The 27888-nt window shown below is 33.1% G+C and overlaps 1 protein-coding gene across 37 annotated transcripts in view; it reads right to left on the reverse strand.

Moving 5' to 3' along the window:
• Positions 1-27888, reverse strand: part of STXBP5L (syntaxin binding protein 5L) — a 325816-nt gene that overhangs the window by 149857 nt on the left and 148071 nt on the right. For 33 of the 37 annotated variants that reach the window (XM_021070302.2, XM_021070300.2, XM_021070297.2 and 30 more), the window contains 2 exons: positions 11040-11118; positions 4915-5069 (listed from right to left, as the gene is read on the reverse strand). In XM_021070302.2, the coding sequence (XP_020925961.1) occupies positions 4915-5069; positions 11040-11118 (234 nt within the window). Of the gene's footprint in view, positions 1-4691; positions 4833-4914; positions 5070-11039; positions 11119-27888 lie in introns of those variants that run through there. The other 4 variants (XM_084991117.1, XM_084991118.1, XM_084991116.1 and 1 more) reach the window with 3 other exon arrangements.

Genomic DNA, 27888 nt, shown 5'->3' on the forward strand with positions numbered 1-27888 from the left:
TTACCATTTTATAAAATCACCAAACATGTATTTCCTTTATCTTCCATATAAGAAAACCAAAATATGGGCCAAAGTAAGATGTAACAAAGAGCACTTTAAAAAATACATACATTGTGTTTCTGAAACTTAATGTTTAAAACCATTATATGAATGAGGAAAAGTGAAAAGGTGCATAGCATAGAGTTAATAACCATGAGGTAGTGTAGGTAGTAGATTATTTGAAGAGAGCAAGTCTGTCATATCCATCTCACATTTATCTTAGTCTTCCATAACTTTCCATTTGGATCTGATTTCATGCCTCCCAAGAAGTATACTAAGAAAATAGTTCTGCTTTGCTCAGCTATAATACATATTCACCTCCCTATGACAGAGACACTTTTTTTTTTCATTCTGCCACTGTATAATTTATTCTTTTTACTCAAAGAGTTTTATCACATGTATAGTTTTACAACAATCATCACAACCAAATTTTATAGCATTTCCATCCCAAACCCCTAGGGCATCCTCCCCCCTCCCCAGACAGCAACACATTTATACTTAAAAAAATTGCTTTCAATTTAATGTGATTTAACAGGTACTTAAAGACTGTCTACTGTGTGCCCAAGAGTATATACCTCAAAAAAGCATAGAGTCTGAGGACAGCTTAGGATTTTCAAGTTCTTAAAATTCAATTCTCCCTTTCTCCATCCCTCCCTGCCTTAGTTATGTTCCAGAAACTTTTCTAAGAACAAAGAATATATGGGGAATAAGATTGACAAGTTCCTTGTTCCTATAGAGTTTACATTCTAGGCATATCTACAAACAAGTAAACAAATAAGATTAATTCAGAAAGTAATGTGAACTATGAAAAATAACAAGGGTAATAGTATAAGAAATGATGTGTGGTTGGTGGGAAGGGGCTAATATAGTGGTCAGGGAAGACATTGTTTTCCAACTACAATGAAGAACTAATAAATAATAAAGGAAAGCTACAGTTACAGTATTTACAACAACATTTTACATATATATTATGTGATTCTCAGTAGTTAGAGCAAGTATTATCACTTTTCCATTTCACAGAGAAAACTGAAGTCTAAAGAGGTTATGAGATTGGCAAAGGTTACAAAGACTAGTAAGTAATAGAGCTGAATCTTTAACCCATGCTGTTTTCATTTTATCAGCAATTTCTAGTGGCTACTTTAAAAAGTATTTAATCCCAAACTCAACAATCACTTGGCAGGAATTTTGTATTCAAGTCTTGGATGGACAACTAGAATAGAAGGCCTTCACAGTCCTTCCAGTCTTGAGAAGCTCTAGGACCTACTCATATTTATTTTTATAAGTCATAGGCTATGAGAGGAGAAACTAGAAACAAAAACCAACCAAACAAAAAAAAACCCCAAACTGAGAAAAAGCCTGCCCTTGTTTAGGTGTATATCTATACAACAGTATACAGTCTTCATACTATTTGCTACTCAAACTTTTCTCAGATAGGTGTTTCCCCCCATGTCCCTTATCTCTTAGAGCTGTTTTAAGTTTTTCAACATTATTTCAATACTTTGGTGGGGGGTTTGGGGTGGTTGGATTTGTTTTTTAATTTGAAGAATACTACTAGTTTCTTCTTTGTCTTCTCACTCCTCTCTAGGGATCTCATTGGTCGGGAAGGAAAAATTGCTACAAAAATAAAATAGCTGAGATATTAGCATAAAATAAGCAAAAGTCATAAATAAATCATTATTTTAGTTAGTTACATCTGTTTCAGATTATTGTCTCTTTTAAAATAATAAAACTGGTAGCAAAGTTTCACCCTTGTAGAAGTACTTATTGTACTGTGAAACACTGAATAAAAAAATTTTCTTTGGAGTCAGTGTTAGGTTCAATTTGTGTCTAGCATTTATTAACAGTTTGATCTTAGGCAAATTAGTTAACTTGCCTGATTTTCAATTTCCTTACCCATTGCAATGACAAAATAACTAAATTAGACTGTTATGAAGATCATATGTATATAAATATGTTCAATGCAAAGCCTGGCTTGTAGTAGGTACTAAGATACCAATTATATAACTTTATTAGATTGGTTGTTTTTGAGTAGCCTCAGCCTTTTAATCCTAGCCCCCAAGAAGGTGAAATACTATCATAATTACTACTTATCTGAAGAGAAATGCATTATTTATGACACTTGTAGAAGAAACATACAATTCAATCTAGATGTGAAACTGATGGTTGAGCAATATTAAAAATTGTTAATAAATTTACTTTAACATGGCATTAACATTTATTACCATGTGGCTATACAGATTAAAGTCCCATATTTGCTAATATGGAATCACAGTCGAAATACTGTACACTATCAAGTGAAGAAAGTATGATACAGAAGAGCACATAGAATATACTGTCATTTGTACAAAAAAGATAATGTATATGTACATAAATGAGTATACATATGCATATATCATTTGGAAGAGAATACATAAGAAATTTAATAATAGTAGTTCCTTCTGGAAGGGCAGTAAGAAAGTTTTTTATTATCTACTGCTGTGTATTGTAGGTTTTTTTTTTTTTTCCTGGCATTTTCATGTGCTACTGTTCTAATTAGAAATTATTAATAAAATACATTTATATTTTGCTGAGTAAAATTAAACTATTTCTCCCAGCTCCTGGCAAATAAAAAGTTCCATCCTCATTACCACTCCTCTGAAAAACAAAGAACATATGTGGCTTGGAAGTGATAAGACTTGGTTATAGTACATTTATAATTTGCTTAACACTATTAGAAATGGTCCTAACATCACTAATGATGTACAGGAATTTATATGCACAAATACATACAGTGTTTGATCTTTGTAACCACACATTTTCAGTTTCTATTTCTGGTAGACACACCTTCTTTTCTCAAGGCTTTTTAATAGAAGGCATTTTCCTAAGCTCACTTTCTGGTTCTCTGTTCATTTGCTCTTCCTTTGTTCCTTTATCATTCATTCTCATAACTCCAAAAAGCATCTATATTCTGATGATTGATAAATAAACATTAAAGACTTTTTTCTCTCTCTTTTTCTGCTTTCTAAACAACTCTACTGATTTATAATCAGACTTATCTTTCTCTCTTTCAAAAAACTATTATTAATGCATATGAAACCACTATTCCTAAAACATGTTATCTTTGACTCATCTATGGTATCTTTCCCTAGTTCAATTGTTGACCAAATTCAGTGGGTTTTTGTCCTTCAATTCCTACAAGCAGCACTCTGTTTCAGATCTTGGCTATTTTAATGTACTTTATCACAAAAGCCTCTCAGTTGGAATCTCAAGTTTCAGGTTTCAGTGTCTCTCTCTTCAGACCCACACTCCTTTTGGGTAAATCTTACTAAAAACATTGCTTTCTTTCACTTAATACTTCCTCAAAATTCCTCTGTGGTTCCCTATTTCTAAATACCTACAAAAGACTTTCAATTTTTTTCCTGAATTGATCTCATTCTAGCAAACCCCATAATTTCTAAAACCACTACTCAATACTCCTTTCAAGGCCCAAGTCATTCTTTAACGCCTATCTAAATCTTACTTTTTTCCTGAAGCTTTTCATGAATATTTTAATCAACTATCTGACTAATCTATAAATTAGAACATTATTTAAACTGACCCATACAGCTAAGCCCTTAATTAAGGCATTATATTTTTTAAACTTAAATCATAGTTATCTTGCTCATGTGGCCAGATTTTCTGTGACTTGACATCAGAGATCAGTTTCATACTTTATCCATATTCTCAACAAGCTCTTGTTCTACTGAGGGCACAGAAGCATCCAATAAATATTTATTGATTAATTTATAACAGAGGTAATTTGCCCCTGGCAATTCTGTGAATAAATGGCCACACTGATTATTTCATATCACTTTATTCCATAATTTAAATATGAAACTCAATAATTTAAAACAAATTAATATATTTATAATAAAATATAATTTATGTATCATCATAGTTTACAAAGTATACTTCCTTTGGCCTTCCAATAATCATGTGGGGTCAAAATTACTATATTCTTTCTATGAATGATAAATCAAACTCATAGATATAAAGTGACTTGTCCAAGGACACATAGCTAGTAAGTGGCAGAGCTAAATCATAAATCCAAATGCTCTGTCTCCAAGTCTAGTGTTCTTTACATTACATCCATATGCTCCCTCTGGAAAATGCAGTAATATATATATATACACATACTATATTTTTAATCATAAACTCCTATTTCCCTTTTTATATTTCACTCTCAATCTTTAAATTTCATTATTAAAATATATCATTAGATTCCATTGCACAGTTTGCATATAAATTTAAATGAGTTTTTATGTTTATAAAAAGTCTTTATATTTGGGATGATATAAAAATATAAGCACCTCTCCTCCCAAAGACTCTTCTAATTATTTTCAAAATTGAAATAAATCACTAACCATACATCAGCAATCCTAGAGTAATCACAGGTGCTGCAGTTGCATCTGAAGCAAAGCCAGATGTGAAACAGATGCAGCACCACCAGAGTTACAGATCACTGATATCAGGTAAGTGCTTTAACTTTGATTGGTATAGGAATGGGATGGGTGGAGCTGGTCTAGGAGAGGTTATTAGGAGACCTGAGTTTCTCCAAGTGATTTCACCCTGGACCCCGATCTGACCCTCCCAGCTCAGCTTCCACCATCCTTATCAAAGTTTAAAGCACTTACCTGATATTAGAACCTGAAACTCCAGCACTGCTGCACTACATCTGTCTTACTTCCAGTTTTTCAAGTAGGTATAGTTGCATAACCTGCTCCAGGCCCCTGTAGCTCACAGTGTTGTATAACTGTAGATGTCAGCTGCCAAAACTAAAAATATTTAAGCTTAATTTTGTTAGCAACTTAACATTTCAAAAATGATATTCAACATTAATAGTTTCATTTTACTTACCATTTGGATAGGGTGTTTCACATAAAGTTAGAAATTCAACAATAGGATGATCCATTTCAAGCACTGTAATTGCCTTTCCATGCATGATGGTTAAACTTGGTCTTCTGCAAGCTTTGTCATAGGACAGTCCACCAGAAAATATTATGAATGGTTCACTACAAAGAAAAAAGGTTAATGAGAATGAGTTCTTTAAGATGATACAATGTCACAGGACTGAGGTAATAAAGAATGGGCTTGGTGGAGATTATATACAATGTGATTTGACACAGAGCAGAAGCTTTTCCTGGCCAAAATATCTCACCCAACAATTTCTTTTATGTTTTCCTTTTTCTAGATGTACATTCTCACTATTAAAATTACTAATGAATCAGTCTAAAGATGTTGAGGGTAGGTGTAGGAAAGACAGTGAGGTTGGTGAGATGTGAGGATGCTCACTGACTCAAAAGGCCATCTTCACATATATTAGTTGGTTCCCAAACAATAAATTACTACCACTAGAATATTAGGCTATGTTAATTTTCATATTAACCAGTAGGCATGTGAGAGCCCAAGTCACTAAGAAATAAGAGACAAAATTCAATATGAAATGAAATACGACAGTGGTAAGCCCAGAATGGTAGACAGTAACATGAAAATTCTACATAGTTCAGTTTCTGTGGAAAAGAGTTATGACAAAAAGATGGCAAAAACTAATATGTAGGGGAAAATGGCTTATCAAAAACAAATGTGATCTTCTCAACTTTACTATGGTCAGCCGGGTTTTTTGTTTGTTTGTTTTCTGTTTTTGTTTTTGGCTGTGGTGTGCAGCTACTTGATGTGAAATTTCAGTTCCCAGACCAGGTATTGAACCCGGAGCACAGAGGTGAAGGCACTGAATCCCAATCATTAGATCATCAGGGAACTCCCAAGCCAGTTCTATTTATCTTGTAAAACTAACTTCAAACAAATTTTTTTCATCTCTGTTAATTGCAAGTTATAGTTAGATAACTGGGGGCTGAGATGACCATAAAATATCAGGCTGTCAGGAAGTTATGAAATATCTTCATAATTTTTCATTTTTCTTTTCTTAAATTAATACCTGTATCTCTAGTATATGTATATAAAAGAAAATGTATATTGATATGAAGTATTTTCAGTAAGTAAAACCAAAATGAAAATATTCCCCAAAGTTTTTTAAAGGAACTACACACTTTCATTATACCAAATTCTTTAAGAACACATGCTTCTCTAAATAACTTACTTCTATCCATCTGCTAAACTGAAGAATCTTGTTTCTAGAACTCACTCTGTAAGATTCACTTTCTTTTTCATTTTTACTATAAAACATTATCAAAGGGAAATTAGCTAATCTTATGTTGGTTATATAATAATAACAACAAAAGCTTTTTTAAAAGTTACTATCAAAGGCATGAAGTGTAATTCTTTCTCTCCCAATCTCCCTACTGCCTAGTATGGAGCCAGGTGCAGAGGGGGATCTCAAGATATGTTCATTAACCAAAGTCAAGTAACCATAAGAGCAGTACTATCTAAGAAGGGAGAATTCAGGAAAGGAAACTGGTTGGGAATGGGGGGCTGGGTAAGACTGTGCCCTGGAAGCAAGCTTCTGATGAAGAAGGGTGACAGAGCAGCAAAATTTGAAAACTCACAGATAAAGGCTTAAGCCATTCTCACCCAGCTCTCACCTGAACCAATCTACAAATGAGGCACTGTTTATAACCTTCTAGGCATTATAAGACCAGAGGTTTGCATGTCATAGAACACTTCAAAGTGTCTTCATATACATGACCTATTTTTCTTTTTTAAAAAATCTGAAAAGATTCATCTCAAGTATTATTAACAATAGTTACTTTGAGAGAATGAAATTTAGTGGGTATAGAATCTTACTTTTTATACTTCTGTTGTATTTGATTTTTTGTTAATGATATCATTGTTTACATTTATAATTTAAAAGGAATAAATATGTTTTACTTAAATTTTTCTATCAAAACCTATATATAAAATGCCTTTACTAATTTTTATTTAAAGTTCTATCTTAATATTTCATATAAATATTTGATTTGTAAGCTAAATAGGAAAAATGCTCTTATTTATTTTCCTTGAGTCCTACATCAGTTGAGTTAATTTTGCCTCAGTTATCTGACATACTAAAGTATCAACCTACTAATGGGGTATTAAGAAGCAAGTTTGTTTTCTCTATAAAACATTTGGTATTTAGATTATTATATGTTTCTCCAGATTTAAAAATCATTTCTAGTGAAACGAGTTTGAGTTTTTTGAACCTTGGATGCTTTGTTTTACAACAAAGTTCATGACATGGAGAACATAATTATTTTTTCATAAATATTGAACTTAACTATATCCTCCAAATACTAGTAAAGGACATACATATCTATTTTACCATGTAATAGGAAAATACTTCTAGTACTAATCAAAACATATGATAAGAAGCAATTTACTCTTCTTATTTGCAAGCATGCTGGAAAATATGTCCTTTGTAATACTAAAAGGGGGCAAAACTTTTTCTGCTTTTATGACTTTGTATTAGAAAACACTGAGTCTGAAGTTAATTTTTGATATATATATGTACTTTTCTGTAAACTACTGAGTGAATAAAAAATTATTTCCTCAGGAAAGTGCTCAGGGAACCAATTAAAAATATTGCCTTGGACAAGTAATTATCACATTAAATCCTCATAAGTATTGTTCTCATTTTATTAATGAGGTTAAATAACAAGTAAGCAGAAAAAAACCCAAAGAAAACTGAGATCTATCAGACTTCAAAGTCTATTCTCCTAAATTATGGTCTGTATTGCCTAAAGTAATAAATAGCTACAATTTACTGAATGTCTACCATGTAGCATATATTGTGCTCTGCATATCTATAAAATAATTCCATATAATCCTGACAACTTTATAATCCTCAACCCTCATGAGAAAAGTACTATTAGCTCAATTTCATAGATGAGGTATCTGAGATTAATGCAGGTTAAATAACTTATTCAGGGTCCAGCAGCTAATAAGTGGCAGGACAAAGATTCAAATCAACACTCCACAGTCCATATTTTTTCATTCTTACTCTAATAGTTTTCAAACTATGGAATACACACTAATAGATGTTATGCATAAACAAGCAAATAAATACTTGCAAAGTATATCTTCCTTTTGAAATTTTATAATCATGCCACATATTAAATGTTCTGAGAAACTGTATAGTAAAAAACAATTTACTTTAATAACCCAGAATTCTTTATACTTCTCAAATTTCCATGATTATAGATTTCTTTTTTCCATGAATACAGTTCATGATTAAAGGGACACAATTTGATAAATGCTATACCATGTGAAAATGCCTCCTTTATTAATTAATACAAGTGTCTTAAGAGAATTATCAGATGATTATAGAAGAAATAAATAACCATATAGTTGACAAAGTCTTCATACATAAAGAAAACATTAATAAAATTAAATATTATTGACAACTTAGATTAATCTCAAAGGCATTATATTGAGGGAAAGAAGCTGGACTCAAAGTTTATATAATATCTAATTGCCTATATATTACATCAAAAAGACAAAACTCTAGTGACAAAGCAAAGATCAGTGGTTGCTAGGGGTTAAGTGTGGGGAAAGATGCAACCATAAGGGGATAGCCTGAGAGAACTGGTGGGGAGTATTGTTGTGTGTTATTATTGTGGTGGTGATTTCAGGAATCTATACATGTGTTAAAAATCCACAGATGTGTATAACAAAAGGAAAAAAGGCTACTGTGTAACTTGTAAAATAGATAAAATATAATAAAAAAGCATTGAAGTTTTGTCTCAATGGAGGCAACAGAATTAAAATCATATAACAGTGTAATACACATTAAAACAACATTTGTTGAGTATTTTATGATCTTCTGGGTATTGTTTGAAGAATTTAATAGGCATTATTGTGTTTAATCCTTAAGGTATCCCATTTTTTTTTTTTTTTGTCTTTTTGTTATTTCTTGGGCTTTCAGCTGTGTTTCAGCTGTGCTTCTGGAGGAGTCTTTTCTAATATAGTAGTAACCACAACAAATTGATAGAGTGCATAGTGAGTAGGGTAGTAATAACTATGATGAATAATATATAATTACTTCACATTAGAAATCTGAAGAATTAGGAGTTCCCATCATGGCACAGTAGAAACAAATATGACTAAGAACCATGAGGTTGCGGGTTCAACCCCTGGCCTCGCTCAGTGGGTTAAGTATCCAGCGTTGCCATGAGCTATGGCATAGGTCGCAGATGCAGCTCGGATCTGGCGTGGCTGTGGCATAGGCCAGCAGCTACAGCTCCAATTAGACCCCTATCCTGGGAACCTCCATAGGCTGCAGGTACAGCCCTAAAAAGACAAAAGACAAAAAAAAAAGAAAAAAAAAGAAATCTGAAGAATTAGATCTATACAAAGTTGAATTACCAATTACTAGAACAAATCAATTTAGGATCAGTTGAAAACTTTCAACACAATGAAATATAGCTTTGATGATGACAATAATAATTCCTTTTTATTAAGAAGTCTACTATGTGCTACTCCTCAAATATATAATGTTACAAACTTTATACATAATTTAATCCTCACAAATGTCACAATGGAATAGGGACTGTCGATGAGAAAATTAAATTTTAAAAGTTAATTAAAATTTTCAAGGTTGCATAGCTCTCTTACTCCATAAGCCAATGATCTTAGTCATTATTTTACACTGCCTTGCTTTGAATTCCTGATTTTTGAAGTACTTTCTCTTCATGCTTACCCATTCCTCCCTTCATTTGGCACAATCCAGTCATTCAAACCTTAAATCCTAGCTCAAGCATCTCCTTTCCCAAGAAGAATTTCAGTGACTTCTCTCTTCACTGTTCTCATCCCTATCCCCTTTAGACAGAGTTAGGTGCTCTTTTGATGTTATCTCATAGCATATTTCTATAAAAGCATCTCACATGTTATATAGAAACCATTAGTTTGTAGGCTTTGGCTACTAGATGATAATAAATTTGAAAACAAGTAGTAATTTCTATTTTGGTATACCAAACAAATTACACAATACTTATTATGTAGTAATAACTTAATATACTTTGTTTTAATTGAATTAAGCTGCACACTGTTGAACATCTCATAGAAATATTTATATATGAAAATAGATGTCATAAAGTCCAGAAAACAAGTACTTTTTCATGGACAAACTTCTCATGCCTTCACATGAACCTATTTATTCTCATTTTACTAATTTGGGTTTCAAATTTTTTAGTCTGTAGAAAACAGAGGACTAGATAAACTAGTAGAAAATACAATAGAAATCAGAAGTTCCAATAGCCCAAAACTGAAGTTTAGAGAAAAACTTTCAAAAAAATATATAAGTGAAAAGGAAAGAAAAAAGACCACAAGCAGCTAGGAATAATTAGTATAGTGCTCAAAGCTTCAATAGTCCTTGAAGTGCAATAGTATATAGCAACACAAGCAAATAATACTAAGCTTGAAGACTGAAGCATAATTAAGTTATAGACACTGTTTAAGAAGAGCAATGATATTTGTAAAATATCTTCATCCATAATGATTAGATTTTAAATGTTTTAATACTTCAGTTACAAGAGTAATAAAACCATGGTCATTTTCACTGGCTATACATAGTAACCTTAGGCTGGGATAAAGAGGTATTGATCTATCTATCATACTTTTAGGAGAGCAGCTATCAACAAACATTAAATGTAACTATGATGACAGGAAAACATTAAGTATGAGCATATAAGTCATAGAAAATAGAAAATAGGTACACAACTTCTTCTGCTTAATAATGTTCAATGATTGCTACTTGTAATCCAACGGCCAAAAAGTTCTATATTGTTAAATTTAATGTATATGATACTCATCTGAATAGTCACAGAAATTTAAAAATAATTAAGAGTTGCTATGTATAATATTAATTAAAATTGGCATCATATATATGCCTATTGAACAATAAGAAATCTGTTATTATAAATGAAGAAGATTCAGCCAGTTAATATAATTATGTTGAACTTTAAACAATACATAAACATTAAAGGTTATATGCATTTCTTGTCTTTGCTTCTTATATATTTTCCCATAACCCCCAAAGTAAAAATGCATACCTGTTTCTACAGGTTTTATATTCTACTTTAAGAATTGGTTTGCAAGATTCAGGTTTTCTTCCTTCTCTTTGACTTTTTCCTAAATAAAAAAAAATAATTTTATTAAATATGATTTAAATTCTACTTATCCATGAGAGTTTAAAAGCTTGACTAAAGAATATTTTTTAAAATGTAATTATGTTTTTTTCATAAGAGGATAAAAACATGTCTAAGCATCCTAACATTTTTGGTAAATTTATAAACAACTTGTTGAGTCCTAATGATCGACTGCTATATAATCAATAAAGTTATTTGGAAAAACATATTTGTATTGCTTCATATTCTCCATGTATAAATTTAAGATCATATAAAGTTATTTTAATTATTTAAGTTTAAAGATAACTTCAGAGTCAAAGACACATGCATACATACTTATTGCATAATGTAATGTATTACGAAAATCCATGTGAGGCTTAAAATTTTATCTATAAAAGAAGAAAACTCCTTTCACATGCAGAAAGATTTGTCATTTAAAGCTTATGACATACTGTTAAAATCATCGCACTTTCATCAAATTCATTTAAAGGAAAGTCCATTAGGCAATGAACAGATGGTATATTTCATGTTAAAAATTTTAATGATGTACTCCATTTGCATAAAACAAAAAAATAGATTCTTACAGGGGAAGGATTATGTTATTTAGACTCCACAGATTTTTTCTTTTTTTAAAGTTTTATCAAAGTATAGTTGATTTACTATGTTCTCATAATTTCTGCTGTACCACAAAGTGATTCATATATACATGTACACATGTCCATTCTCTTTCAGATTCTTTTCTCACATATACAGCAGGTCCCTGTTAGCCAATCATTCCATATACCTCAGTGTACATATGCCAAATCCAAAATGCCAGTCCATCCATCTCCTCTCTCCCTTTCGGTAACCATATGTTTTTCAGTCTATTAGTCTGTTTCTGTTCTGCAACTAAATTCATTTGTATCCTCTTTTTAGGTTTCACATATAAGTGATATCATATGATGTTTGTCTCTCACCGTCTAACTTTACTTAGTATGATAATCTCTAGAGATTAGACTCCATATGATCTTCAATAAAAGACAAAATATAGAAAATGGAAATAAAGCTACTTCTACCTATTACATTCTTATGCTTCTATTTATGTTTTTGCTTGTAATTCTGTTTTATTTTGATAGAATTCACCTGTTTTGATATATGTTTGTTTTTTCTTTTAATAAATACCCTATTTATTCTTCTATTGCCATACTTGTTTATAGATAGGGAAAGTTAAAACATAGAGATATTTACATGCATATAAATTAAAATTTTAGAATAGCTTAAGACTGGCAAAGCCAAATTCAATCAGGATGTCACAATGGTTTTATTGCAATTTTTAAGAGGGCTATCTTCTTACAATAAACCTTATCTGCTCCATGGCATGCTTTCTGAAATTGCCTTTTTTTTCTTTACCCTATGTCAATTAAAACAACCAATAATAAAATATTGGTCAATATCATTCACCTTGTAAAACAGGATTAAAGGTATCTATATTATAGAATTGCTGACATTAAATATATATCAGTGATAATTTAAAAGAGACAAATTTGGCTCAGGGACTCACTCTGAACAGTGGTTTTAGAGGAGAGGAACAGCTGGTTAGTGATGACTAGTTTTAGTAATAAGTAGAAATAGAACGGATGGGAGTGACAGAGCCAGCAAAAAGAACCATCCTTTTCAGTAGTTTTTTCCATCCAGTGCTTCTCTAATAACTGAAAAACCATTAGTTGACCAAAACAATATATTTGCAGTTGTTTATATATACAGAACCAACTACTATTTTTCAATCTGTATCAATATCATTGACTGATCGAAGTAGAAAAGAATAATTGTTTAATTAATGTTTTACTTCAATTTCCAACTCTAATAATTAATTTTGGGGTGATGGCTTTCTGCTTTGATTATATTCATTGCCTGTCAATAATTAAAATATGGTTAAATGTCATATTGTATGAAACAACATTATCAACAATTGCATTTCATGCTATCCCTTATGTTCAGAGTACTGCACTAAGTGGAAATGTGCAAAGAAATGACCGACCACCAATAAGTTTAAAATTTACTAAACTCAACATAGCAATTTTAAAAAAATACAATATGAATTACCATAAATAAATGAATGATAAACATGAAGTGTTACAGGAGTTGTGAATAAAAATGTGGTTTCCTTCTATAACAGAAGACTTTCTAGATCTTGACAGAACATTTCCTGGAAGCTTGATTAAGTATTCAAATATAGAAGTTGGGGAGGAGAGTGAAAGAAGGAAGAATGAGCCTCGTGTATTAGGAGAATATAGATAAGCCAAATTGAGTACTTTAAAAGATTAATGTGCAATAAGAATGAAAAGAATGCTCAAGAGGTACAAAGGAGCCATACAATGGCAATCTATAAACAAATTCATAGGAGAGAGTCCCTGGAAGCTTTCAAGTTGGGAAATAACATGTTTAAACCAACGTCTCAGAAATATTAATATGGATTTATTTAATAAATAAATTTTGAGGATGTAAGATACTCATGATGGAAAGTAAGTAGAAGATATGTGCAACCATGCAAGAGGAACAGAGGAAAAAAATGAAGAAAAATGAATAGTCTCAAATGTCGGATACTTTTAATCATACAGACGTGCATTACAGAAATACTAGAAGGAAAGAAGAGAAAGGAGGTAAATATTCATATAAATTTCGGTTAAATTTTTTCTAAATTTTTTGAAAAGCATTACCTACACATCTAAGACCTCAATAAATCCCATTTAGAAAAAAAATCAAAGAAATCTCTACTCAGACACATCAAGGTAAAAATACTGAAAGCAAAAATAAAATCTTGAAAGCAGCAATAAAAAAATGACTTATTGTATACAAGTTCCAATAAGATTAATAGCTGCCTTTGTTATCAGAAACAGTGGAGCCAAAATGCAATGGAATGAAATATTTAAAGTACTGGAAGAAAAAAAAAACTATTCATCAAAATTAGTTTTCAAAAATGAAGGTGAAATAAATATATTTCCAGATAGTAAAAACTGAGAGAATGTGTTGCTGGCAGAACTCCCTGACAAAAAAAATACTAAAGATGTTCTTCAGGCTGAAAGAGAGTAATAGGGAATCTATGCACGCACACCCACACCCACACCCACAGATTATAATTAAAGGTAATTATGTAGGTAGTTATAAAAGTATATTTGCATATCTCCTCTTCAGTCTTCTCTTAACTGATTTAAGAAGCAATGTAAAAAAATAATATGTATATAATTATAATGTGAGATATATAATATACTTGAAAATAACAACACAAAGAATGTGGATGGGAACACAGCTACACTGGAGGAAGGAAATGACAACAAATGGTCACTTGAATCCACATGAGCAAATAAAGAGAACCACAAATGAGAAGCAAAAAGCTTAATGTAACAAATTATATATAGGATAGACATACTGGATCTATCTCTGTCAACCTCTTTAAAAGACATGCAAATATACAAAGTAATGATTATAACAATGTATTGTTCGTTTTCTATCACATGCAACATATATAATAACAAGACAAAAAGAGTCAAAAGGGAATACAACTGTACAAGAATATATTTCTATCACACTGAAATTCAGTTAGTATAAAGCTAAAGTAGAGTCTGATAATTAGGGTGTGCATGGTAAGCCCTAGAGCATTCACTAAGAAAACACCTAAATTGTTTTTAATTCATTGAAGAAATTAAAGATTTACATTAGAAACATTCACTTAATGCCAAAAAAGAGTAAAGGAAAATTAGAAAACAAAAAAGATATGAGGCATATAGAAAACAAAATTTAAATGTCAGACACCAACCAGCAATACCATTATTAACATTAAATGTCAGTGGATTAAACAATCCAATCAAAAGGAAGAGATAGTCTGACTGGATCAAAAAATATCCAACTATAAACTGTCTACAGGAGACAAACTTCAAATTTAAAGATACAAGTATATTTAAAGTAAAAGAATTGAAACATATGTATCATATAAATGATAAGCATAAGAAAGCTGCAGCGACTATGCTAATATCTGACTAAATAACAAATGGGTCAAAGACAGAACCAAAAAACATGTTGAGAACAACATGTGATACAACAAACCAAAATTTCTGAGATGAAGTTTAAGCAGTGCAGAGAAGGAAATTTATACCTGTGAGCAACTATATTAAGAAATAATATTCAAATCAATAGTGTAACCATTCAACTTAAGACACAAAATAAGAGAAAAATGATCCTGAAGCAAACAGAAAGAAGGAAAAAATAAAATATTAGAGCAGAAATTAATGAAGTATAAAAGAGAAAAACAATATGGAAAATCAAACTGAAATTTGGTTCTTTGATCAAGAAAACTAACAAACCTTTAGCTAGAATGAACAGAAAAGAGAGACAGACACATAAAAAAATTAAATTACTAAAATCAAGAGTGAAAGAGGGAAAAAATTACCTACTTCATAGAATTAAATGTATTATAACAGAGTAATATAAATAACAATATGTTGACAAATTAGATAATCTAGACGAAATGGACAAATCTCTAGAAAGACACAAACTACCAAAATTGACTTAAGAAGAATGAGAAAATCTGAATAGACCTATAACAAGTAGCAAGATGGAATTAAGTTATTGGAAAACTTCCCACAAAGAAGAGCCATATGCAGGTGGTTTCACTGGTGAATTCTATGGAACATTTAAGGAAAAATTACACCAATTCTTTAAAATACCATATATCAATAAAATAAAGAACAAAAACTACATGATGATATCAATCAACAGAAAAGGCATTTGACAAAGTCCAGAGCTCTTTTAAAGACTTCCCAACCTGATAAAGAGTTTGAATGAAAAGACCAGAGCTTACCATCATACTTAAAGAAGACATTTTTCAAACTATAAAAACAATAGTATTTCAAAGCTGTGTAGAGTTACATATCAGAGTAAATCTGTAACCTGTGACCTGAGTCTGTCTAAACAAGTTACTAAGGATTTTGACTTCACATAGAAACATTCCAGATCCTTCTCCTGAGTTTAACTGCCAGTACAGTAGCCAAAACTTGAATGGCATTGGTCATTCTATAATTCCTGCCAAAATCATCTCTAGTTATAGATTATCAGGACTCCCTTTGCATTCCCAAGAAGAACTGATAACTTTAAAGAAAATGTTCTTTGTCTTTATGTGTTTTGAAGTATACTGTCTTGGTTTCTTCTTGATACCCCCCTACAATGGAAACATTACGGAATTAAATCTGCCTTATGGGTGGCAGCTTGGAGCCTAGCAGGAAGTTGGAGGGTTTGAATTCTGTTCCCAATTCAGACTGTGCTTTATTTCTTAACACCGATTACTCTTAGAAAGTTTGAGAACTGGTTTTGATGTGAATAGCAAATTATCAAATTCTGGTATATTGTGACTAAGGCTTAATAGTGCCTATCTTAAAAGAGGAATGCTATGTTAATGCAGTGCCAAATACACTCTCCACATCCACAATTTAATCTTTGAATGTGTGTTAGTTGATTAGCTCTTTCCTCCTTCTGTGTGATGGTTCTGTGCATAAAGTCAGTCAGATCCTTGTGATGTTTTGTATGGCTATAGACTTTGGCAACATGTAAATAATATGTAAAGAAGTTTTTATGATTAAGGCATCAAATTTATTGAATTTTATTACTGAAAGTTGAAACATGTATGAACAAAAACAATAGAAGAATAGACTCTTTTCATGGAAGAAAAGAAAGAAATAGAGAAATCAAGATTGTCGATTAGGATATGGAACTCCTTCCACCAATACATCAAAATGAGTTTCACGTAACACCTATTGAATACTCATCAAAGATTTCATACGACCAACACTGCAAGAAAGATCACCACATAGCCAGGTAAGAAAAAATAAATTTTAAAAGAGTAGGGATGGAACCTAGACCTCTGGGAAGGAGCAATGAAAGAGTAAATGTTCTCTCATCTTGGAAATCCCCTTTAAATAGCTGAGAGATCAGCTAGGACTGATAGGGAGCTTCAGAGGCTAAGCTGATAGGGAGATTGCAGCAGCTGGTTTATGACAGCACAGATGGTCCTGGCCACCTTTCTGCAGTCTCCAGTCCAAGATAAATGTTTGATAGCACAGGCAGGCTGAGTGCTGAAACTCAGGCTTAAGTGGACAGAACTGGGGAGACAACTGGGGTTGCCTTCACAGAGAGAGCCTGATAGGGCTGGGGTTTGGCCTGGGTCACAACTGGTGGGGTTCACAGGACAGAGCCCAGGTCCATGATTGAAGACTATTTGTTAAGGTGCATGAAAAGGAAGAGGTGGAGTCTGACCAAAGCAGCTTCACTGTTGGCAAACGCACAGTGAGCACAGCCCACCTCTACATTCTGGGAGTGTGTAAGCAGATGCAGGGCTAAAATCTGAGCCAATCTAAAGGGGCCAAGTGACTTTGGAAGCAGGATTGAAATTGATCAGTGCCCTGGCATTTTTAGAGGATTTATACATCCAGATCCTTTGTAAGATCAGTGCCTGTGAGACATCCATACTGATTACTTATACTCCCATGACTGGGTAGATCTGGCATTAGCAGCTGTGAGCTTTGCAGATGCTCACAGGTGTAGGTGGAGCCAGGGTCTTGTCTGACCTCATATCTTCCACAGCAGGTCCAGGTGTGCAACTATGTGTGACTATGATGGGTCCCAGTGCCTAACTTCAATGGATCTGTACCAGCGGATGAATTTGTGGTGGTGAATTTGTCAGCACAGTCCCCAAGGGATATCTTGGCTAACTGCCTGCATTCCCAGAGCTAAAGCAGTGCCAATAACAGTGTACTTGGTAAGCATGCACAGCAGGTGACAGGTGTTCCTGCAGAGTGTGCTTCCTGGTGGACACCTCCTGTGGAGGACTACTCCCAATGGCTACAAGTGGCTCCTCTCCCAGTGGAAATGCTCCAGTCCTTCCTAGCTCATGCCAAAGTTCACAAACAGATCTAGGGGCTTCTACTCCAACTGGGAGCAAACGCTGCCCCTGACAGGGCTGTGATGACCACAGAACAAAAAAAAAAAAGAACTCCTGATTAACATCAAGCTCAGACTCTTGTCACCACATGAATCACACCCCCCTTATTAAGAGGATGTTAGTTAGAAAACCCTGAGGAAAGATAAGGCAGGCATCCATACTAAAAACGGCCCTTGCACCAAAAATATTAAACTCACACAGGCTGCAAAGGGATGCTCCCACAGAAAAAAATAGCTCTACAAAACCACAGTAGATTACTGTTTCTCCTAAATTCAGAGTCAGGGAAATATAAATAAAATAAAAAAGCAGAGGAACCACTCCCATTTATAAAAAAGTCAGAAATTCCCTAAAAGAAAAACAAACAAAAAAATCAGGCCTCTCCAGTCTACTAGATCTCAATTTCAAAAAGAAGAAAATAAAAATACCAAGAGAAAGGTTATCAATAAAAACAGATATTACTATGACAAGGAACTAGACATTATAAAGAGAAGACAATAAAAATTAGAAACTCATTTGCCAAGAAAAAAGCCAAGCTAAAACCCAATAAACACCAAACTAAATAACACAGAACAAATAAGTGATCTGGGTTTTTAGAATAACAGAAATCACTCAATCAGAACAACAGAGAGACACATTAAGAAAATAAAAGCAATACAAAAGACCTATGGGATAATATAAAGCAAGCCAATCTATGCAAAATAAGGATCCCAGCAAGAAAAGAATAGAAGAAGAAATTGAAAATGTATTTGAAGAAATTATAGTGGAAAACTTTCCAAATGTAAAGAAGATACATAGGTAAAGGAAGCACAAAGGGTCCCAACAAGATTAACCCAAACAGGGTCGGTGTGGTTCATCTACACCTACACCAAGACGTATTATAATTAAAATGGAAAAAGTGAAAGATAAAGAGAAGATCCTGAAGACAGCAAGAGACAAATGAAGAGTAGATTACAAGGGAACCTCCATAAGGCTATCAGCTGATTTCTCTACAGAAACATTACATACCAGAAGGGAGTGGAAAGATATACTCAAAGTTCTGGAAGGGAAAAATCTACAACCAAGAATAATCTACCCAGAAGGATTATCATTTACAATAGCATAAAGAACTCAGAAAAGCAAAAACTAAAAGAATACAACAATGGTATACTTATCCTAATGGTTTTATCTAAATAAAACAGAAATAAGAATATACAGGAAAAAGAAAATTAGTACTGGAAAGTAAATCACTTAAATAAACCAGCACATAAATTTTTAAAAAATCAAAAAAATTTGCAAAAGTGATGGTATCTACAATGAACATAAAAAGGATAAATATGAAGATGTAAAAGAGGAAAACAACATTGTAAAATGTTGGGGAGCAGGGTAAGAAAATGTAGATTTTTTTTTCAAATGTGTTTGAGCCTATATAACTACCAGCCTAAAGCAAACAGATATAGTAATGGGTTAACACACCTGAAAAACATGGTAACCACAAACCAAAAACAAACAATAGATTCACACACACACACACACACACACACACACACACAAAAACCCAAAGAGGACAGGACATAAGGATAATACAAAAGAAAGTTTTCACATCACAAAAAGGAAGACAAAAAGAAAAAGAACAAAGAATAAATAAAAGTAAACTGGAAAAAAATGTTTAAAATGGCAATAAAAGTCTATCAGTAATTACTTTAAATATCAATGGACTAAATACTCCAATGAAAAGGCAGAGAGTTGCAGACTGTGTTTTTAAAAAATCCTACAATATGCTGCCTACAAGAGGCCCACTTTAGGGCAAAGGACACAGACTGAAGGTGAGGGATATAGAAAAAGATATTCAATGCAAATAGAAATGAGAAAGGGGGTCGTCATACTCAATGAGAGACAAAACAGACCTTAAAATAAATGCCACTGGAGTTCCTTAATGGCTTAAAAATTGAAGATTTGGGAGTTCCCGCTGTGGCACAGCAGAAACAAATCCAACTAGGAACCATGAGGTTGCAGGTTCAATCCCTGGTTTTGCTCAGTGAGTTAAGGATCCAGCATTGCTGTGAGCTGTGGTGTAGGTTGCAGATGCAGCTCAGATCTTGCTTTGCTGTGGCTGGGGTGTAGGCTGGCAGCTGTTGCTCCAGTTGGACCCCTAGCCTAGGAACCTCCATATGCCATGAGTGTGGCCCTAAAAAGCAAAAAACCAAAAAAAAAAAAAAATTAAGGATTTGGTGTTTTACTGCTGTGGCTCAGGTCACTGCTATGTAACAGATTTGATCCCATCCCTGGACCAGGAATTTCTGCATGCTGTGGGCATGGCCAAAAAAGAAAGATAAAAAGGGACACTATATAATGAGAAAATGATCAATACGAGAAGAGGGTATTAAAATCATTAATATACAGGCACCAAATGCAGGCACACTTAAATACATAAAACAAATACTAACAGACATAAAGGTAGAAAGTGACAGAAATACAATAATAATAGGAGGCTTTAACACCCTCACAGACATCAATGGACAGATCTTCCAGACAGAAAATCTTTAAGGCAAAAGAGATCCTGAATGATAAAATAGAACAATAAGACTTAATTGATATTTTTAGGACATTTCATCCAAGAAACCCAGAATATATATTCTTTTCAAGTGCACATGGAACATTGTCTAGGATAGTCCTCATAGTATGACACAAAATGAACCTCAGCAAATTTAAAATGTATAGAAATCATTTCAAGCATCTTTTCTGAACACAATGGCAAGAAAGTAGAACTCAATCACACACAAAAAAAAACAATAAAAAGTGATTATATTGAGACTAAAAAGCATGCCACTAAAAAACAAATGATTCAACTATAAAATCAAAGAGGAAATTTAAAAATACTTTGAGACAAATGACAATGAAAACACAACCACACAAAATAGATGGGATTCAGCAAAATCAGTCCTAAAAGGGAGGTTCATAGGGATATAGGCCTTCTGCAAAAAATGAGAAAATTCTCAAATAAACAACCTGATCTACTACATAAAAGAATAAGAAGGACAAACAAAACATAAACTCATCAGAAGAAAGTAAGCAATAAAGATCAGAGAGGAAATAGAGATTAAAAATACTACAAATCAATAAAAACAAAAGCTGATTTTTTTTGAAAGTGTTTACAAAATCCCAAAACTTCTACCAGGGTCACTAAGAAGAAAAGAGAGAGGATCAAAATAAACAAAATAAGAAAGGAAAGAAGAAAAATGATAATTGATACCACAGAAAAACAAAAACCATAAGAGAATACTATGAACAATTAGATGCCAAAAAATTGGGCAATGTAGAATAAATGGAAATGTTTCTAGAAACATACAGCCCACCAAAACTGAATCAAGAAGAAACGGATAATTTGAACAGACCAATCACTAGAAGTGAAATAGAATCTGTAATTTAAAAACTCCCTACTAACAAACGTCCAGGACAAGACGGCTTCACAGGCAAATTCTATCAAACATACAAAGAACTTATACCAATCCTTCTCAAACTCTTCCAAAAGATTAAAGAGGAGAGAACACTCCCAAAGTTATTCTATGAAGCCACCATCACACTAATACCAAAACAAACATACAGTAAGACACTAACAAAAAAGAAAATTACAGGCCAGTAACTTTGATAAACACAGATGCAAAAATTCTGAACAAAATATTATCAAAGTGAATCCAACAATGTAAAAAAATTATACACTATGACCAAATTGGATTCATCTCAGGATGACATGGATGGTTCAACACACATAAATAAATTGTTGTGATACACCATATTAACAAAAGAAAAGACAAAAACCAGATGATCACCTCAATAGATTCAGGGAAAGCATTTTAAAGAATTAAACATCCATTCATGACCAAAAACTCTTAAATAAGTGGGTATAGAGGGAATATATCTTAACATGATAAAAGCTATTTATAACAAACCCACAGCCAACATAATACTCAATAGCGAAAAGTTGAAAGCTTTCCTGTTAAAATTTGTTAAGATGAGTTTGCGAACTCTCGCAATTTCTATTCAACACAATATTCAAAGTAGTAACCACCATATTGTTTTCAATAGTAGTTGTACCAACTTATATTTGTACCGACAGTGTAGAAGGGTTTCCTTTTCTCCACACCCTCTTCAGTATTTGTTATTTGTAGACTTACTAATGATGGATATTCTGACATATGTGAGATGGCACCTCATTATAGTTTTAATTTGCATTTCTTTGATAATTAGTGATGTTGAGCATTTTTCATGTGCCTGATGGAAATCCGTATGTTTTCTTTGGGGAAATGTCTATTTAGGTCTTCGGCCCATTTTTCAATTGGGTTGTTTGTTTTTTGGCTATTGAGTTGTATGAGTTGTTTATACATTTTGGAGATTAAGCCCTTATTGTTTGCATTATTTGAAACTATTTTCTCCCATTCTGTAGATTGTATTTTTTTAATGGTTTCCTTTGTTGTGCAAAAGCTTATATATTTGATTAGGTCCTACTGGTATGTTTTTGTTTTTATTTCTATTGCTTTTGGAGGCTGACCTAAGAAAACATTTGTATGGTTGATCTTAGAGAATGTTTTGCCTATGTTTTCTTCTACCAGTTTTATGGTGTCCTGTCTAAAAGTCTTTAAGCCATTTTGAGTTTATTTTCAGGCATGGTGTGAAGATATGTTCTCATTTCAGTGATTTATATGTAGCTGTCCAATTTTCCAACCACCACTTGCTGAAGAGACTGTCTTTTTCCCATTTTATATTCTTGCCTTCTTTATCAAAGATTAATTGACCATAAATATCTGGGTTTATTTCTGGATTCTCTGTTCTGTTCCATTGGTCTGTATGTCTGTTTTGTACCAGTACCACATTGTCTTGATCACTATAGCTTTTTAATATTGTCTAAAGTCTGGGAGAGTTATGCCTCCAGCTTGGTTTTTTCACTCAGGATTGCTTTGGCAATTCTGGGTCTTTTATGGTTCCATATAAATTTTTGGGTTTCTTGTTCTAGCTCTGTGAAAATGTCATGGGTAATTTGCTAGGGATCTCAATGAATCTATAGATTGCTTTGGGTAGTATAGACATTTTAACAATATTAAATATTCCAATCCAGGAGCATGGAATATCTTTCCATTTCTTTGAATCCTCTTTAATTTCCTTGATTAATGTTTTATAGTTCTTGGTATATAAGTATTTCACCTCCTTGGTCAGATTTACCCCTAGGCATTTAATTTTGGGGGGTGTGATTTTAAAAGGTATTGTATTTTTATATTCCTTTTCTAATATTTAATTTTTAGTACACAGAAATGTAAGAGATTTCTGAATGTTAATCTTGTGTCCTGTGATATTGCTTCACAGAACATTGATTTATTGACCAGTTCAAATAGCTTTTGTGTGGAGTCCTTAGGGATTTCTATATATAGTATCATGTCAACTGCATACAGTGACAATTTTACCTCTTCTCTTCCAATTTGGATATCTTTTATTTCTTTTGTTTGTTCTATTCCTGTGGCTAGGATGTCCAATAATATGTTGAATAAAAGGGGTGACAGTGGAGATCATTGTTTTGTGCCAGATTTTAGCAGGAAGGCTTTCAGCTTCTCTCCATTGATATTATACTGGCTGTGGGTTTGTCATAAATGGCTTTTATTATGTTAAGGTAAGTTCCCTGTATACCCACTTTGGTAAGAGTTTTTAGCATGAGTGGATGTTGCATTTTGTCAAATGATTTTTCTGCATCTATTGACATGACCTTGTGGTTTTTGACTATTCTTTTGTTAATTTGGTGTATGACATTGATTGATATGCATACGTTGAACCATCCTTGTGAACTAGGGATAAATCCCACTTGGTCCTGGTATATGATTTTTTTTTTTTTTTTTGTCTTTTTGCCTTTTCTAGGGCTGTACCCGCGGCATGTAGAGGTTCCCAGGCTAGGGGTCTAATTGGAACCGTAGCTGCCAAGCCTACTCCAGAGCCACAGCAATGCAGGATCCGAGCCACGTCTGCAACCTACACCACAGCTCACAGCAATGCTGGATCCTTAACCCACTGAACAAGGTCAGGGATCGAACTCACAACCTCATGGTTCCTAGTCAGATTCGTTAACCACTGAGCCACAATGGGAACTTCTATGATCTTTTTTATATGTTGCTGGGTTTTGTTAGCAAAAATTTTGTTGACAATTTTTGTGTCAATATTTCACAAAGATATTGGCCTATAGTTTTCTTTTTTGGTAATATCTTTTTCTGGTTTTGGTTTTAGGGTGATGGCAGCTTCATAGAATTTCTTTTGTGTGTTCCTTCTTCAACCTTTGGAAAAGTTTAATAAGGATGGGAATGTGTTATTTTTTATGTTTGGTAGAATTTTGTTGTGAAGCCATCTGGTCCTGGACTTTTGTTTGTAGGGAGTATTTTTATTACATACTCAATTTCATTTCTAGTGATTGGTCTGTTCAATTAACCTATTTCTTCTTGATTTAGTTGTGGCAGGCTGTATGTTTTTAGAGAGTTGTCCATTTCTTCCAGGTTGTCAAATTTGTTGGCAAATAATTGTTCATAGTATTCTCATTTTTTTTTTTTTTTTGTATTTCTGCAGTATCCATTGAGATTTCTCCTTTTCATTTCTTATTTTGTTTATTTGAGTTCTTTCTCTCCTCTGCTTGGTGATTCTGGCAAGAGGTTTGTCAATGCTGTTTACCCTTTCAAAGATTCAGCTCTTGGTCTTATTGATTTTTTTACTATTTTTTTTTTGAATCTCTACTTTACTAATTTCTGCTCTGATCTTTATGACTTCCTTCCTTCTGCTGACTTTAGGTTTTGTTCGTTCTTCTTTTTCTAATTATTTTAGGTGGTAGGTTAACTTGTAGATTTGAGATTTTCTGCTTTTTGAGGAAGGCCTACATTGCTACGAACTTCCCTCTAAGCAATGCTTTTGTAGCATCCCATAGATTTTAAATGGTTGTATTTTCACTATCATTCATGTCAAGGTATTTTTAAATTTCCCTTTTGATTTCCTCATTGGCCAAGTGGTTTCTTAGTAGCAAGTTGTTTTGTTTCCATGTAGTCAGTTTTTTCTCATTTCTTTTCCTGTGGTTGATTTCTAGTTTCAAGCCATTTTGGTCAAATATAATTTCTATTCTCTTAAATTTGTTGAGGTTAGTTTTGTGCTCAAGTATGGGGTCAATCTTTGAGAATGTTGCATGTGCACTTGAAAAGAATGTATACTGTGATATTTTTGGATGTATTGTCCTGAAAATATCAATTAAGTTTAACTTTTCTATTGTTTCATGTAGGAACTCTGTTACCTTATTGATTTTCTATCTAGAGGATCTGTCTATTGATGTGAGTGGGGTGTTAACATCTCCTGCTATTGTACTCCCATTGATATCTCCTTCTATGTCTGTTAGTATTTATGGTATATATTTGGGTGTTCCTATATTAGAGGCATGTATGTTGATGAGTATAATATCCTCTTCATGAATTGATCTTTTTATCATTAAATAGTGTCCTTCTTTGTCTTTCTTTATGTCCTTCGTCTTAAAGTCTATTTTGTCTAATATGAGTATTGCAACTCCTGCTTTCCTGTCTTTGCCATTTGCATGCAATATCTTTTCCCATCCCATCACGTTCAATTTATTTTTTTTCATCCTTTTTTTTTTTTTTAAGGGCCGCATCCATGGCATATGGAAGTTCCCAAGCTAGGGGTCGAATCAGAGCTGTAGCTGCCAGCCTACGCCACAGCCACAGCAATGTGGGATCTGAGCCATGTCTGTGACCTACACCACAGCCCACAGCAATGCCAGATTCTTAACTCACTGAGCAAGGCCAGGGATCGAACCTGCAACCTCATGGTTCCTAGTCGGATTCGTTTCTGCTTTGCCACAATGGGAACTCCCACTTTCAATTTATATGTGTACTTTGCCCTAACATGAGTCTCTTGTACACAACATATTGTGGGCTCTTATTTTTTATCCAGTCTGCCACTCCATGTCTTTTGATTGGAGCATTCAGTCCATTAACATTTAAAGTAATTTTTTTTTTTTTGCCTTTTCCTGAGCTGCTCTTGTGGCATATGGAGGTTCCCAGGCTAGGGGTCGAATCAGAGCTGTAGCTGCCAGCCTACACCAGAGCCACAGCAGCACCAGATCTGAGCTGTCTCTGCAACCTACACCACAGCTCACAGCAATGCTGGATTTTTAACCCACTGAGCAAGGCCAGGGATTGAACCCGCAACATCATGGTTCCTAGTCAGATTCATTAACCACCGTGCCACGACAGGAACTCCTAAGGTAATTATTGATAAGTATGTATTTACTGCCATTTCAAACTTTGTTTTCCAGTTGATTCTGGGTGTCTCCTTTGTTCCTTTCTCTCTCTCTCTTTTTTTTTTTTTTTTTTTGGTTAGATATTTTCCTTTTACTGGATGCTCATGTCCTCTTCTTTTTTAGCTTTTGTGAATGTGTTGTTTGGTTTTGATTTGTGGTTGCCCTGTTTTTCAAGTATGTTAACCCCTTCCTACACCTGCTATCCTTAGCCTGACAGTTATATAGGCTCAAATATAGTCTAGGAAAAAACCTCTAGATTTTCTAACTTTCCTTCCACAAATTTTATGATTTTGATGTCCTTTTTTTAACATCTTCATATTTATCTTTTTGCTGTTCCTTGTGTTTATCATTACCTTTACAACCTTTTTTTTCCTTTTAGTTCTGCATATTGGCTTATTTCAGTGATTATTTTCCAACTGTGAATTCCATATGATCCAGCAATCCCACTCCTGGGCATATATCCAGACAAAACTATCATTGTAAAAAATACATGTACCCTGTATTCATTGCAACACTATTGACAATAGCCAAGACACGGAAACAACCTAAATATACATCACAGATGAATGGATTAAGAAGATGTTGTACATATACACAATTGAATACTACACAGCCATAAAAAAGAACAAAATAATGCCATTTGTAGCATCATGGATGCAACTAGACATTCCTACTAAATGAAGTCAGAAAGAGAAAGACAAATACCATATGATATCACTTATGTTTGAAATCTAATATACAACACAAACGAACCTATCTGAAGAAATAAAACAAACTCATGGACATGGAAAATAGACTTGTGGTTGATAAGGGGAGGGGGAGGGAATGGGATGGATTAGGAGTTTGTGGCTATAGATGCAAACCATTGCATTTGGATTGGATAAGCAATAAGATCCTGCTATATATAGCACAGGGAACTATATCTAATCACTTATGATGGAACATTATGGAGGACAGGTGAAAAAAAGAATTTATATAAATATATAATTGTGTCAGTCTGCTGTAGAGCAGAAGTTGAAAGAACATTGTAAATCAACTATAGTACAAAATATTAAAAAAACAAAGTTCTAACCACAGCAATCATACAAAAAAGTAAATAAAATTATCCATATTGGAAGGGAAGAATTAAAACCATCATTAGGTTCTGATTACAGGATACTATATAAAGAAAACTCTAAAGACTCCACATACATACATAAAGTACTAGAAATCATAAATGCATTAAGCAAAGTAGGATATAGATTAAGATACAGAAATCAGTAACATTTATTTACACTAACAATTAAATATTAGAAAGGTAAAGTAAAAAAAAAGTCACTTAGCAAAATCACATCAAAAATTATAAAATACTTTGGAATAAATCTGATTAAGGCAGTCAAAGACTTATAATCTGAGAACAATAAAATATTGTTAAAGGAAACTGAAAATGATTTAAAGAAGTGGAAAGATATCCCATGCTCTTGGATTTGAAAAGTTATTATTGCTAAAATGGCCATAGTACTCTA

Source organism: Sus scrofa, chromosome 13 (assembly GCF_054392235.1).
Source record: "Sus scrofa isolate SSC_HxYL_T2T_F1_AM1 chromosome 13, Sscrofa_HxYL_maternal_Yorkshire_Landrace_v2.0, whole genome shotgun sequence".
Classification (NCBI taxonomy): Eukaryota; Metazoa; Chordata; class Mammalia; order Artiodactyla; family Suidae; genus Sus; species Sus scrofa.